This window comes from Kluyveromyces lactis, assembly GCF_000002515.2.
Source record: "Kluyveromyces lactis strain NRRL Y-1140 chromosome A complete sequence".
Lineage (NCBI taxonomy): Eukaryota > Fungi > Ascomycota > Saccharomycetes > Saccharomycetales > Saccharomycetaceae > Kluyveromyces > Kluyveromyces lactis.
Window position 1 is genome coordinate 351,144 of NC_006037.1, and position 15,376 is coordinate 366,519.

The 15,376-nt window shown below is 38.7% G+C and overlaps 6 protein-coding genes across 6 annotated transcripts; 3 read left to right on the plus strand and 3 right to left on the minus strand.

Moving 5' to 3' along the window:
- Positions 1–96: 96 nt before the first annotated feature.
- On the plus strand, positions 97–1,359 carry FRT2 (Frt2p; the record flags this gene model as incomplete). The annotated part of the gene is made up of 1 exon (XM_451173.1): positions 97–1,359. One exon carries the CDS (start codon positions 97–99, stop codon positions 1,357–1,359), a length of 1,263 nt encoding a protein of 420 aa, XP_451173.1.
- Positions 1,360–1,712: 353 nt separating this feature from the next.
- On the plus strand, positions 1,713–2,653 carry SAW1 (DNA-binding protein SAW1; the record flags this gene model as incomplete). The annotated part of the gene is made up of 2 exons (XM_451174.2): positions 1,713–1,723; positions 1,795–2,653. 2 exons carry the CDS (start codon positions 1,713–1,715, stop codon positions 2,651–2,653), a joined length of 870 nt encoding a protein of 289 aa, XP_451174.2.
- A 411-nt stretch (positions 2,654–3,064) lies between these two features.
- Positions 3,065–4,408, plus strand: PRO2 (glutamate-5-semialdehyde dehydrogenase; the record flags this gene model as incomplete). The annotated part of the gene is made up of 1 exon (XM_451175.1): positions 3,065–4,408. One exon carries the CDS (start codon positions 3,065–3,067, stop codon positions 4,406–4,408), a length of 1,344 nt encoding a protein of 447 aa, XP_451175.1.
- Positions 4,409–4,480: 72 nt separating this feature from the next.
- DRS2 (aminophospholipid-translocating P4-type ATPase DRS2) lies at positions 4,481–8,512 on the minus strand (the record flags this gene model as incomplete). Its single annotated transcript, XM_451177.1, has 1 exon — positions 4,481–8,512. The coding sequence occupies one exon, from the start codon at positions 8,510–8,512 to the stop codon at positions 4,481–4,483; it is 4,032 nt and encodes a 1,343-aa protein (XP_451177.1).
- Positions 8,513–8,837: 325 nt separating this feature from the next.
- Positions 8,838–9,746, minus strand: MAK16 (ribosome biosynthesis protein MAK16; the record flags this gene model as incomplete). The annotated part of the gene is made up of 1 exon (XM_451178.1): positions 8,838–9,746. The coding sequence occupies one exon, from the start codon at positions 9,744–9,746 to the stop codon at positions 8,838–8,840; it is 909 nt and encodes a 302-aa protein (XP_451178.1).
- A 438-nt stretch (positions 9,747–10,184) lies between these two features.
- On the minus strand, positions 10,185–14,285 carry LTE1 (mitotic regulator LTE1; the record flags this gene model as incomplete). Its single annotated transcript, XM_451179.1, has 1 exon — positions 10,185–14,285. One exon carries the CDS (start codon positions 14,283–14,285, stop codon positions 10,185–10,187), a length of 4,101 nt encoding a protein of 1,366 aa, XP_451179.1.
- Positions 14,286–15,376: the final 1,091 nt, after the last annotated feature.

Below are 15,376 nucleotides of genomic sequence, written 5' to 3' on the forward strand. Positions count from 1 at the left end.
GGAATGAGGTTTTAGAGTTGAAATATTTTTGCTGAGGAGATTACTTTGTGAATAGGAACTTTAAACTCAAACTCAAACTCAAAAATTCGAAGTCTAATGGAGGTTAGCCATCGTGAACATACCAACCATATTGGATCCCAGGTTAACCCTTTGTTCCGCGGGTCCGTATTTCATAAGAATGATGCCGCAGATCTACGAGTCCCTTGGGATGGGAAACGTCGTAAATCTGGTGCTTCGATCAATTCTAAGACTCAGATGGGGGATTTGACCGAATTCAATCCGTCTCATCATGCCAGTAATAAAAACATTTACCATGACGATATTACGTGTGGTTCTTTAAGGTTTAGTGATGCGTTATTAGATGGCTCGTTCAAATGTCAGGATGAGCATTCTAGCAATAGATCTGGACATATGGCTAGTAGTAAACCGGGGAGCGGTAACAGTAGTCTGGGTCTTCTAAAAAATCAATCATACTCTAACATATCAATTTCCTCCACTCAATCATTTAAGAAAACGCACACGAAACTGTTAAATTTCTCTCAGTTGAAGCCCGACCTCACAACAGCATCGTCTTTTGAATCACAACCTTCTAAGGGCAACTCTTTGGCAAGACAGTTTCTTGAGACCGCTTCAAAGGCAAAATGCAACAGAGAGATAATACCGACCTTATTTTATTCCCCATCTGCCAACAGCTGCGGTGATACTTCTGGAGCGCTTGATTATTTGTCATCAGGGTTTACTGACAAACTTTTCCCCATATTTAACTCTAAGGAAACTGATCCAAAGGACATGAAGATAGACGTAGATTGTAAAGATATACCAGAGTATTTTGCAATGGATTACATCAAACATATACACAGAGATTTGACGGCATTGGAATTTCGTCTAAAACATTTCCTTATGAAAGTTATCTTACCGCAAGAGATGGATTTTACTCAGAACATCAACCATGTATCCAACCTTTCTAAATCAGTTACACAACTCCACATGGACATTGAAAAAATTAAACATGATACCAAAGATATATATTTGGAAAAATTGGCAGCCGCGTTCAACGGGTCTGATTCAGAATCTTTCGTCAGTAAACTTACCACACTAATGGACTCGCATGTTTCTCGATTACAGGCACTAGAAGGGAAAACTGTTGATTTCCAGAACGAATTGGAAGCTAAAAAGCTGCAACTTCGTAAGTTAGAGAATCTGATCAAGTTAAATGACATGATCGGCGACTTCAAAAGGAACATGAAATTATCTGAAAAGTTGAAAGAATATTATGGTACATTTGGTGATGTGACTGTGTTAGCCCTATCGATATCGTTAATAATGTATTTATTTAGGCGCTGGTTCGCCTCAGAATAAGACGAAGTGGATGAAACCGTCTTAAGTTTGGCATTCACACACAACAGTAGGTCGAAGACAAGTAATTAATATGTATTTATATAGGAACCAATTATGTTTCGTCTTCCTTTCTCAATTCTCTGGGGCATGGGATATACGGTGAAGCAATGCTTTGAATCAACATATACATCCGAATAACCCTGACATAGTATCTTGTTCTTGACCTTTCTCTTTCACGAATGCTCCATTAATGTTACCATGCAAATGACGATTCTTTACATGAAAACGATATATCCTCATTACAATACTAATAAGGAAAGAAGTAGCTGCATAAAGGGAAGGCCTCAAATATTTGAGAGACGCCATTGATCAAGATGGTACCTACGTATGTCTTTTCAGGTTTACAAAGTGTTTACAGGAGGAAACTAGTGTTACTAACTATAATGATTGCAACAGATCTGCGTTGATTCAAATCAATTCAAAATGCGTACTATCGGTCCGTGTTTTCATCAATAGAAACAAAGTGCTGAAGAGTATCACTAATTCAGATACCATATTTGAGGCACCTATACTCTCAAATAACTCGATCATCCGATTGAAAACACCCGCCATTCGATTACACCTTTCCAATGAAGATATGAAATTTTTGCTGAATGAAATACGTGACAGCTTGCTATTTATGTTATACGAGCTTTGCTCGCCAATACTCGAAGAAAAAGTACTCAATAAGTTGAAGATCGATACCTTCATGGATTTTGCCGACGTTCTAGAGATTTTAAAAAAGGGGTCAAGCCTGGAAACTAGATCAACAGACGTTTATAATCCAATTGATGGTATTGATGTGCATATTACTTCCATAGAACGGACAGGAAAGAAAAGCTATAAGTTACATTTCTCGCATAACTGGAGACTAGATATTCTTATTGAAAATATAGATAAGCTACATCATTGGAGGAAGCTTTTAACGCTACTGGATTCTGTCCAATCGGTCTCTAATACCGGTCAAAGTATCCCATTGTTCATTCCCTTTAAAAGTACAAATGTACTGGTACGATCCATTAAACCTCTTGAATCGGATACTAATAGTAGTAAAAGCGAAGATCCACCGATACTCATTGAACCTGAAGATGATGGTTTGGGGCAAGTACCTCGTGATGAAATAGAAATGGTTGATCAAGATCCCAACGACATAAAATTGGACACGAAGGATGATAAAAAGCCAATATTCGATTACCAATACAAGGGTATGAGACTTTTCGATAAATGTATTAAAATACACGTACTTGGGCGGCCAAAACGTGGTAAAAAGAATTGAATCTACTGTGCTTTCCTTCACGTTGAATACTACTATCTAACTCATTTCAAAAACCCTTTACCGTCAAGCATGGGTAATTCGGAGATATATGAATATAAGACCTCAGGTAATTTTATAAATACTTCAAGAAAACGAGCATTGCCATCCACTCGTGTCGTTGACAAAAGAGCTCAGTGCATAAGGCATAACATGCAAAGGTTCCACATCCATCTACCCAAGTCTCGCTTGCAGACTGTCATGCAGTTGATCTGACTTAATTGACGAAGGTTCTCCATTAACATGAAAAAAAAAATAATTAGTCACATTTATCAGATCAATAGAACCGTTCAAAGTAGTTAGCCAAAGGTTTGAATAACAGTGTAAAGACAGTATAACTCGTTATAGGGTGATCATAGTACTGCTAATTGTGACATGTCAGTTTCTGAATCCATTGCGAAGACCGCTCGTGCAGCCGGCAATATATTGAAAACGTTAAGTGATGAGGAACGTTCTTCCATTCTATATAAAATTCATGATGGTTTAAAGGCGAATGCGGCATCTATTGAGGCTGCTAATAAACTAGATTTGGAACAGGCTAAAAGCACTAATCTTTCGGACTCTCTTGTGAAAAGATTGGATTTGTTCAAAGGAGATAAATTTGAAACTATGCTACAAGGTATTGTTGATGTTGCCAATTTGCAGGATCCTGTTGGGAAAGTGAACTTCGCTAGGGAAATTGATGAGAATTTGACTTTATACCAAATTACTGCCCCAGTTGGTGTATTATTGGTTATTTTCGAATCGAGACCAGAAGTCATTGCCAATATTACAGCTTTATCCATCAAATCAGGTAATGCAGCAATTTTGAAAGGTGGTAAGGAATCCTTGAACACGTTCAAAGAAATGTCCCGTATCGTGAATGACGTCGTCGAGCAAAACGAAAAGACGACCCATGTTCCAGTTGGTGCCGTTCAGTTGATCGAAACCAGAGAAGATGTCTCTGACCTCTTGCAACAGGATGAATATATTGATTTGGTTATCCCTCGTGGTTCAAATGCCTTAGTTAGACAGATCAAATCGTCCACCAAGATTCCAGTGTTAGGTCATGCAGACGGTATTTGTTCAATCTACGTGGACGAATCTGCCGATATTGGAAAGGCTAAAAGAATTCTTGTTGATGCCAAAACTAACTATCCAGCTGGTTGTAACGCTGTAGAAACTCTACTAATCAATCCTAAATTACAGCACTGGTGGGAGGTGCTAAATTCTTTAATTGAAAATGGTGTAACTTTGCATGTTTCAAAAGAAGTAAAGAAGCAATATAAGGAGCACAACAGTACATCAGATCATATTGTGGATTTAGACGAGTCCAAAGACTTCGACAAGGAATTCTTGTCGTTGGATATTGCAGTTGCATTCGTTGAATCTACAGAAGCAGCTGTTTTGCACATCAATACACACTCTTCCAAGCATACTGATGCTATTGTGACTGAAAACTCTGAAAATGCTGAATATTTCTTGAAAGCTGTTGATTCATCGAGCGTATACTGGAATGCATCCACCAGATTTGCAGACGGGTTTAGATACGGATTTGGAACCGAAGTTGGTATTTCTACTTCGAAGATCCATGCCCGAGGCCCTGTGGGACTCGATGGCCTTGTGACTTATCAGTATCAACTAAGAGGTAATGGACAAATTGCCAGTGATTATCTAGGGGCCGGAGGTAAGAAAGCCTTCGTTCACAAAGACCTTGATGTAAAGAGCATTTCTATCTGAAATACCAACATTATTTTCAAACTACTAAGTACGCATCTATATACATAATTACAACGTTACTGACTTCTTGACTCAAACATCCTTGAAAGGATTGGTGGATTCGAACGATTGGCGAAGACCCACATTGGAAGAGGGTTCGACTTGAGCCGGAGTATCATTGAAGGGATTTAGAGATGCATCGGCCAGTTCACCATGTACACCCCTCTTTAATGTGGTATCATACATTCTGATGATCCTATCTTGTCCACCCTCTTCGCTTTGCGAGAATGCAAAACCTCTTTGCTTTTTCATTCTTTGCACCTGTCTGACCTTTCTTATGGCCTTTTGAAATTGTTCCATTCTAGGTCTGTAATCACTGATATTGTACTTCTGCATTTCCTGAACGACATGATATGATTCAGGTGAATACGTCCTTTTATAATATTTCCATACGAAATCTCTCAAAAGAGCAAATACTGGCAATACGATGCACATCAACCAAAAGGTTGCTGAGCCATAAACATGGCCGATGATACCATAATACTCCTTGGAGACATTAACTCTTGGGAAAACAGCACTGTAGAAAGGGAAAAACAAGAGCCATATTACAAGAGAGCCAGGTATAGCCACCAACGTAAATTTCGTCCATTGACTCGTAATTAATGCAGCCTTGCCTAACACAATTATGATACTGGTGGTATAGATACCCACGCCCCAAACCCAGTGATCTGCCGTTTCGCCACCCATGTTCAAACAGTTACCATAACGATAAAATAGTACTGATCCAATGAAAACAACTGCGGAATGATAGAAACCATTCAACACCCAGCCCCAAAAGATAGTAACGGAAAAGAACTGACCTTTTTGTCCTAGCTTGTATAACTGTGGATAACGATCTAAAAGTCTGCTAGTCACAAATTGGTCAAAGATTCCTATAACGAACGGTGGCATCACAGTAAAGAAGACGTTATAAAACGTGAGTGTCCAAGATTCCATAATAGATTGACCTGAGAAAGCATTCGCGAACACGTACCAAAACTGTGTCATATACAATGCCATGTTTTTGTAAAATGAGTATAAAATGGCCAATGAAATTCTTTGATATGACCACGATCCATGCACTATTAATAATTTTCTTAAGAACCTAAACTGACCAATGGCGAAATCAGCCGATCTCGCTGCCTGCATACCTTCCATACCACTTATGCCTACACCTACGTGAGCAGCTTGAATCATACTCACATCATTGGCACCATCACCAATTGCCAATAACAATGAAGATGTTTTTCTCTTCACCATTTTTACAACGAGAGCCTTTTGCAATGGAGACACTCTACAGCAAATAACGGCCTTACATAGCTTACCAATTGTCAAAAACTGATCTTCAAGATCTTCCTCTAAAGCATATCCTAATGATTTACCATCAATCACTAAAGCTAACGAGTTCATATCCTGCTGTGAAATTTGATGTGACTCGATGGCATTCAACTTACTTTGGAGATTCGTACGCGTATCCTCCTTAGTTTCTTCGTTTACGATCAACAAATTCATATCTTCACTTAATAGACGACAACTCATACCAATATTGATTGCAGTTTCCTGTCTATCACCAGTTAAGACCCAAACTTTCAATCCGGCCTCTTGTAAATGGTGAATTGTTTCTGGAACACCTTCTTGAAGTTTGTCTTCGATAGCTGTAGCACCCAAAAAGAAAAGGTCGTGTTCAATCAGTTCGGCTGCCCTATCCAACTCTTCAGTTCTATCCTTCATAGTTGTGGATGCTGCTTCATATATTTTACTCCATTCTTCATACTCCTTTTCCGGAATTGTCCTACTAGCGATACACAAAGTCCTTAAACCTTCAGCAGCATAATCCTCCAAATGTCTCAAGGTTGATTGAACGTATGGATTAAATTCACTATCAAGCCTCTCGAGGATCACGGTATCTGCACCTTTACAGAATAATTTAATCGAACCATCAGGCATTCTGAAAATGGCGCTCATACGTTTCCTAGTGGAGTTAAACTCACAAATGTTGAGCAATTGATATTCAAGCTGTTCACTGAATGGGGTTGAAATGGAGACCGAGTTAGGTCTACGGATATCGAATCTGAAGCCTAAGTCTGCTGCACCTTGTACCAATGCCCCCTCATCAGGGGAAGCTGCTTGATATTTGATTGTTCCGTCACTTTGTGTCTCTGGGATCACAGTATGACAAGTAGCTAATAAGGTTAAAAATTCAATGACAATGCCTGCTTCATCATCCTCAGGATCTGTCATTTTATCCTTTAGACTTTCAAAGGAATGGAAACCTATCTCAATTCCATCTTCTACAGTTGCACGTCTATCTTCAGGAATAGTTTCAATATAGCACCTGCCAGCAATAGAAACAGACTTGAATTCCATTACATTTCTCGTCAAAGTACCAGTTTTATCACTGAATATGTACTCAATTTGACCCAATTCTTCTACCAAGGATGACGTTCTAACAACGGTAGGTGTATCTGATTCCTCGTGATATAAGTCCAAGTCTGAACCTATCATATAAGCTTGGTAGTACTTTATCATTTCAACTGTAACAAATAAGGAAATGGGAACAAGGTTAGAGAATAAAATCCAGAAAGTTAGTATGTCTTTGAAAAACAAGCCAGCTTTATTAGTACCTTCGATATATAAATATCCGAGGTGAGCAGAATCCCTTTTCGTCATAATGACATTACCAGTGGAGGAAATCAAAGCTAGAACAATTAAGACACCAAACAAGGCAAGAATTTGCATATTAATGACTCTTTCCACAGCAGTACGTTTAATTGGAGTCGCAGTGGCATTTCTCATCAATTTGGTTTCGTGACCAGTGAAAACTATGAGGCCAAAAATCCAAGCAGTATTTCTCAACGTAGCACCTCTCAACAGCATTTGATCCGGAGATAGAGGGAAAGTGCTACCATTTAGCGTCATTGTACCTTCATAAGTATATAAACTGGAATTTGGGTGCTCTGACTGTACCCTTCCATGAAGTTTACAGAGAGCTTTTTCATCGAGGTAGTTTGCTGTTTCTTGTCTCGCCTGTTTAATCTTTAAATTGGTTTCACCATCGAGATTGGCTGTTTCAATGTAGCATAACCCTTCTGGTTCCGAAGAGGAAAGAATGATCAAATCAGCAGGAATTGCTTCCTCAGATCTAACTCTTATAATATCACCAACTGCTATATCAATCCACTTTTTCCTCACAAACTCTCCAGATCTTTCGTCCAAAACATCACACAGGGAATGATTCAATTCCTTATCAGCATTCGATCTTTTCAAATCTTCGACACTTTCTTTAACTGCAGAAACAATTAACACTACTAATAGTGTACCAATGGTCGTATATCTATTGGTAGGTGTAACATTAGGTACTTGCTGGATAATGGAGGTGAATAAGAAGAACAAATTCGCGTATTTGGAGAATTCTTGAAACAAAAACTTTGGCAAGAAAGTTGCAGCGTTATATTTCGTCGTAGAGATGTGATTATCTCTGTAGCCGAAACGGCTATTTGCTGAACTATCGTTGAGTAAAATCGTTCTTGGCTCGTCAGACTTACAAGAGGTTTTCCCTTTTCTGAGAATATACCTGTTGAACAAAACTTTGATGTCAAACTTCCTCGTAGAGCTTTCATACCTATTAGTGTTGCTCTGATCGTAGTCATTCATTTCGAAACTTTGGAATTGACCCTTATGTCCACCATTCATACCGACTGCACTTTTCACATTGCTCATAAATCTATTGAACCCACTTGGCTGAGGTAAGACACTATTCCTAGGGTTAGTGTCTGCAAAGGATGCTGAATAACGGTCATTGAAAGGATTTTCAATGTCGTTCTCTATGTTGTCACTGAGGTCAATGGTCTCTTGTGGGAGTAAGCCTCTCTGTGAGGTATCCATTCCTGAATCTATTACTGCACTTGGGCTGTTCCTTCTTGGACTATCCCGTAAATCCGGGGTGTAGCTATCATCAAGAAAGTCAACATCAAACAACGCATCGCTGTCGCCATGCTTAGTTGAGCCACTCATTGGAAAGCAGGTTGATCGGTGTGTCGCTCCTCTCTGGCTCTGTATCTCCCTTTCAAAGTACTTGGGTTTCATGGTGCAAATGGTTTACGAATCTTTCTGTTTAATGTGTCCTAATGGGATTTTCCGGTATAATTTACAAAGAAAAAACTGTCAGCATGGAAACAATATTTCCACGTGACTGCTATTTCGAATGCATTATTTGGGTACAGTATAACAAAATGAAGGGAAAGGGGACATACTATTGATGGTGAGATGCTATTGTAAGTGTATATAATTATTAACTATTGCCTTTGCTTCTTTATCGTAGTTGGAAATTTATCTTCAATAAATATAATAATATGTCAAATTTAATAGTATACAAATGTGGTCATGACGAGCTCTGTTTTTCAGAAACGCATCATTGTGCAAGTTCTTGTTGGTTGGAATTTAGTTCCTGTTCATATTCGATTTCAACCTTAGGATGTCTCTTTCTGGTTTGTGTAGATTTCTTTTGTCTCTTAGATGGGTTTTCTTCTTCATCGCTATCTTCGTCGCTACTGTCTTCGTCACTGTCCTCATCACTGCTGTAATCAGATGTATCAGAACCACCGAGCCATTTTTCTAAATCTTCCATATCTACCATCTCATCCTCAGCGTCTTCATCTTCTACGAATTCGACTTCTCCCTCATCGCTTTCTTCTTCCTCATCCCAATCGTTTTCTTCTTCATCCAAGTCCTCGTCTTCTACACGTCCCATGACCTTCTTCCAGATCTTTTCATCCACATTCAAAGGCTTATCACCATACACACCACTCTTCAATCTCTCAAGCAATTCTTTTTCGATAGCCTTTTCAATCTTAGCGGCTGATAATGCCTTACGTTCTCGGTTCTCTTCTCTTCTTTTCACCTTAGGAGCAATACCGACATAATGTCTCTCCTCCTCTCTCAATGCCAAACGTCTCTCTGTAATCATCACTTGTGTAAGCTTTGTCATCCTTTGCTTACACTTATGAATTAAGAACTTGTTCCAATACAGTAAATGTTCATCGATCTGTGCTAATGCCTTTGTGTAATTCTTAGATAGTTTCACTCTTTCCCACAATTTAGCAGGCGTGTGAGCTCTTTCCGCGGTCTTCATGTACAAGTAAAGTGTTCCGTCCACGTTCTTTACAGTGGCATATTTACTATTTGCCAAAGGACACGCTTGTCTCGAACATAAACCTGTTACGTTGTATTCATTTCTACAGAAGTTCTGTCCCTTATCAGTTTTGACTTTGTACGCACAAAAGTGCTGGTTGATAACCTGCCAAATGATCTCGTCAGACATCTGCTAATGTTCAGTCAATCCTACAGATACTGGTTTATGCTTAGTATGAGTTTATTTAAATTGGTTATGACTATCGCTAAGTTTACTTGCTATTCCGCTAGTCGCTGCTTCTTTCATTTCATCTCATCTCATCGCATCGCATCGATATTTTTCAGTTCTCAAAAATTTTCAGGCAGAAAGAGAAAAAAGAAATGGATTACTAAATTTTTAGTCACATGACCAATGATATTTTATTGTTATAATCGGAAACTTAATCAAGAGTCGGAATATGCATGATTAGATCTAAAGAGATTAACCTTCATTCAAATATGTTCGAAAAAAATGTGGATGAAACTATTTGAAACTGATAAAATCGTGTGTTGATATATATATTATATGAGGTGAAATGAACTGAGACTAACTAGTTCTATGTCAAATACTTTACTCGACATTAAAGAATTAAATTGGGGATTTATGTGAAATTGAATTGATTTCGTCATGGGACAATGATGTGATGTAAACACACTTGCTTAACAACTCATGGTCAATATCAATGTTGTAAAATTTGGACCATTGCATCTTCTGTACGAAGTTTTTCACTATTTGAACATTTGTTTGGAATTTGTTGTAATTTAGCACTTCGTCATGTACAATCCAGGTACGTTTCTCAATGTTTAAAGATAGATCCGATAAGTATACCACGATAAATGGAATGCATCCAGAAAGTGGTTCGACTTCGTCTATTAATTGTCTAATGTTACTGTAATTCTTTTCCAGGGATGGTATGGCCTTCAACGTTTCCCAAGTCAATAGATCGCCTGGTTCGACAAGTCTCCATGTTTCAGTGAATTTCTGAACGACAATGGAGTTTAATGCAAGGATGATTTCCATCAAAGTATTGTAATTTTGTAACTCTTTACAGTGTTCGGCTATGTGAATGAATCTTTGGATCGTGTTCCTTCTCAACCTTATGTCCTGAGTCATTACGATTTCAGAAATGATCCAATCCACGGTCAAGTTGAACCTTGCTATGGCTAAATCGATACCCGACAAGTTTTCGTTCTGTACCAATAATTGCAGCCAACTGGTAAATTGTGGAAGTTGTTCACTCATTGTCAAATCCAATAGATCTTTCCAATCAACTTCAGATAGAATTTCCTTTTCAATCAAGGTCAATTGGTTTGCCACAGATTTAGAATCATACATCAGAATGAACGGGATATGTTGCTCTAAATTGTCTATTTTAAGCCTTGAATCAGTTAATGTGTACTGGTTTAACAAATTACGAATTTGTTCATCAGTATTTTCCAATCTGGTGCAGGAGGAGTCTTTGTCAATGAGTGAATCACGAACGCTAAAATCGATCATTGTGTTGCGTCTTCTCTGTATGAACATGGATTGCCTTTTGCGAGCGCTTTCAGGAAGAGCTGCAGTTTGTACGATTTGGAAATTTTCAACTTCCCGGGCTAATTCGCTGTTAATTGATGGACTTTTATCATCTATTTCCTTTTCCCCTTTATCATACGTCCCTTCTAATTTCATTAAAGCAAGATTAACAGGATCCATAGAAGTATCAGCTGTGTCGTCAATACCATTCATAATGTCCTCTAGTTTCTTTTTATCAATTCCATGATCTTTATTTTCATTATCCTGAGTAGCAATCTCCTCTTCATCTAACGACGTTTGCTCATCAGTTGACTGGTCAATAAACTGTTGTTTTAAATCGTCGAGGTTCTTTTCTGGGGATGCAAAATCTATGCTATCAGTGTCTGGGGAAAACAGGTATTTGTTATTCTCTGGATTCAAGTTTTCAACGTCTTCCTCGAAAATGTCATTAGTTGCCTGTTTTTCTAGATGATATTTCTCTCTCAGAGTTGTGGATTGTGCGCGATTTGGTTTACTAGCAATCGACGTGAGATCAAAGGATTCTTCTGAATCACGACTTCCTATTGACTTTATACTTGGAGTCTCAGAAAGCTTTGAAATAGGTTGTTTGCATAATACTGGCGTAGGGACATCGGGATGCTCCGATTTCTCTTGAATGACATCAACTTCTTTGATTACCAATTTTTGGGGTGAAGCTTGGGCAGAACTAAACAGCAAATTTGTGGAGATGCTTTGAGAGTCCGAGTCGTTACATACTGAACCTCGGCTGACTGTAAACTTTCTGTCATTATCATTTAGTAAGAGAGATGTCGTCTCTTCTAATTCCGATATAATGTCCTGGTTTGCAGCCAAAGCTTTATCTCTTTCGATAAAAACTTCATTGCCCAAAATGAGAGGAGATTTAGGGAGAATGGACCTCAAAGAGTTGGGAGAGGCAACACTGTAGTTTCTTGTTATACTAATTCTGCCACTTGTGGGTCTTCTAATTTGGGCGTTGTTTTGACATTGGGTATCAATTTCAGACGTACTTTCTTCATATGCAGTTATTAACGATGCAATATCTTCATTTTCGTTTTCATACTCATCTTGGATAGCATTATCATTTGCATCACTTTCCATTGAAGTTGCACTCGTCTCCGTTGCTTCTCTATTTTGTGGTGAACAGGATCTGTCATCTGTCGAATCAGATTTCTCGAAATTGAACCTACGAAGGTCATTAACATTCAGCTTTCTTTTCAAAGTTGGGGCAGATTCCATGAAAATATTACTACTCCCTTTATGTTGACTCAAGATATTCCCAGAAGATGAAATATCTGAAAATGCAGAGTCATAAGTGACAATAGAAGTAATAGAGTCTCTTTCACCGTTATATTCTCCTATGTTGTTCAGGTTATTTGCAAGTATGGCCTTCTTTGTAGGAGAGTTCCTTGTCGGATCATGGAAAACCAATCTTTTTGGACTGCTGTTGTCATTGGTATTAGGTAGTCCCATTAAGGCATTCGTGATGCTGTATCTAGAATTATTGTAAGAGTACAGCATTGGTGCAGAGTTTCTTATATTTTTCCTCTCAAGGGCCGAGGTTGAAGGAGATAACAGATGGGTAGTTGACTTGTTTGTTCTGACATTCAAAGTTTTAGATAGCGATATCACTGAGTTAGCGATTGATGAAACAGTTTTGTAAAGGTTAAGATTATCAATAACACTATAATCCTGCGATTCATCCTCATTTGTTTCCAACTTAGATATTTCAGTGGTTAGTTTTTTAGCTTCTAATTTTGCTAAAAGATCACTTTCCACAGAAACAAGATATTCTACCTCATCAATAGTTCTTGCACTCAAAATATCAAACATAGAAGAAAGCGAATCGGGCAATGGATTCGCATGATTGTCCAATGAAGAAATGGAAAATACATATTTTATTAGATTTTCAACCCTTGGTGGGTTTTGGACAGGATTTACAGTTGGTTTTCTTTGATGATTTAATTTCCATTTAGACAATAGACCCAGTATTCCTTTGTGATTTGTGTTATTGCCATTTACGGTATTCGTCGAATCTGAGCCATTAGATTGTTCTGGAAGATCTGTTTCCATGTACGACGTCTGCAAGATAAACTCTATATTCTTCGCTGGTGTTGGTGGGACGAAGATGTCCACTGAAGGGGTTGAAGGGTATTCCAAATCTTTCATCATATAAGAAACGTTAGTGACCCTGGACAACTGCGGTAGGATATGTTTGTTATCTTTCGAATTCTTGGGGTCTGTTATTTCTCTCTCCTGTTTCGGAGTGGCCTCTGGCGAGACTCCTGAAGCCGTTAGTTTTTCGTTAATAGAAAGTCCGTTGGAAGCATTTTCTGGGAACAAAAGCATTGATCCAGTTCTCTGTTTGATACGTGTGCTCTGTTTCTTGGATTCATCTTCTGATTGTTGTGGTAGAGGTATCTTCTCTCTGGTGTGCAATAACGAGAGTAAGGATTCGTTCCTGAGTACCGGGTTGTTTATATTTTGTAATGCAATAAAGCTAAGTCGCTTCCCCTTCGTGCTTCCTTCACCTGTTTCCGAAGAAGAACCAGACGGTACGTCCTCTATTTCCCACTTGAGCCAATCATCGCGCGATACAACGTTATTTTCCACTATGAGATTTTCTAAATCCTCCCACATAATTTGAACGTTCTGAACCCATAATTTTTTTAAACTAATTATAATATTGTCCAGGAACCTGTCAACTGGAGAGTATCCGTTGATGAATTGAAGGAATTGACGACGCAACGACGTGTCGACGACAAAATCTTGTGCGAAATAGTTAGACAGCCAATGCCTTACCAGCACAAACATCCGTACCAGTATAACCTCGGATGTAATTTTCTCTTGGGAACTAGGGTCAGATTGACGCAAGTCAATCGCCCATTGGAATCTCTCTTGAATTAGATCCAGCAATTTCTGAGAACTCATGAAATTTCTGTAGACTAGAAAGAAATCCGTCAGCATTGAATAGTCGACTTTATCTAGCGGCGATGAGAGCTGCACTAGAAGTGCAGGAAGCGTACATTTAAGAATTCGTACTGTACCATCGCGTAAATCTACAGTCAGTACACTTTCACTAGGCACAGGGTACAATTCAGGTCGACTAAATAACGGCACAACGTTTTCGTCAGCCTTTTCAACGACCTCAGACATAATTTCTACTTCACTAGAGTTCTCTCCTCACTAGGCTCTTCTTCTGTACTTTCTTCTTCAAATTGTAAAAACAGATCAACGGTGAAAAGAAAAGATAAACAGTTCTTGTGGTTCAATGTTCGATGCGTTATACCAAAACAGGAAAATATTGGTAAAACTAATCCAAACACTAGGCGGGTGCCTCAAAAAATGATACGCTCACTCCACTCTTTTTCCCTTGTTTTTTTCCTTGTCTATCTTGAATCTCTTTCCCACTTTCGATTCTTTACTAAAAAAACATATTATTGATATTTTGGTTCTCATGACAGAATCACCATTGTTTATGTTCATTTTTCACAGAATTTCGCCGTATCATCGGTGCATTTGAGGTTTGTAGAATGCCTTTCGAGAAGTTTTGAGTTGAAGTCTGGGTAATGAAAAACATTTCCCAGTCACGTGGATGGAAACTGGATTGTATATCTTTGTCCACGTGACTGATATTTTCCCCATGCTCACTTCTGGTTCTCTTTCCCTCGTTTTGAATTTTTTTTTTTTTGGGTTGTCAAATTCCCGCCGCGCATTCTCCGGAATAAATGGTTTAGGTTGTTATCTTATCAATCCCTTTGAAGAAACAGATGATTAAACGAAGTGCAACCATCATGAATGCAGGGTTATACCTTTTTTGCCGGGCAGAATTTAGAGGTAACAGTGAGACAGCAATAGGATAACTTGTTAAACTGAACTGTCCGGTTTTTTCCTTTCAAATGGGGACCTCACAAGCAATAAAAGTCCGTCATAATAAGACCGTTTTCAGACAACAGGGCCCAAGATAAGGAGAAACAGCCTGGTTGTAGTTGGAAATATGTAATCGGTATAGTTTTTCAGACCTTCATGTGGAATCCTGATATGGGATTCGAGGGGACAGCGAGTTGCCTATTTGGGAATTGAACAGTTCTTCATGCACATGCTTTCTTTCATGCTGATGTGAGCACGAGTGGTAGTTTGACCGGCCCCTGAGATCGCTGTTGATTGCATAACAGTGTTTTAAGGTTATAATGGTCGTTTGTTGCTAGCAGCGTGCGTATTTTCAGTTTGTTCCCCTAATTATTTCT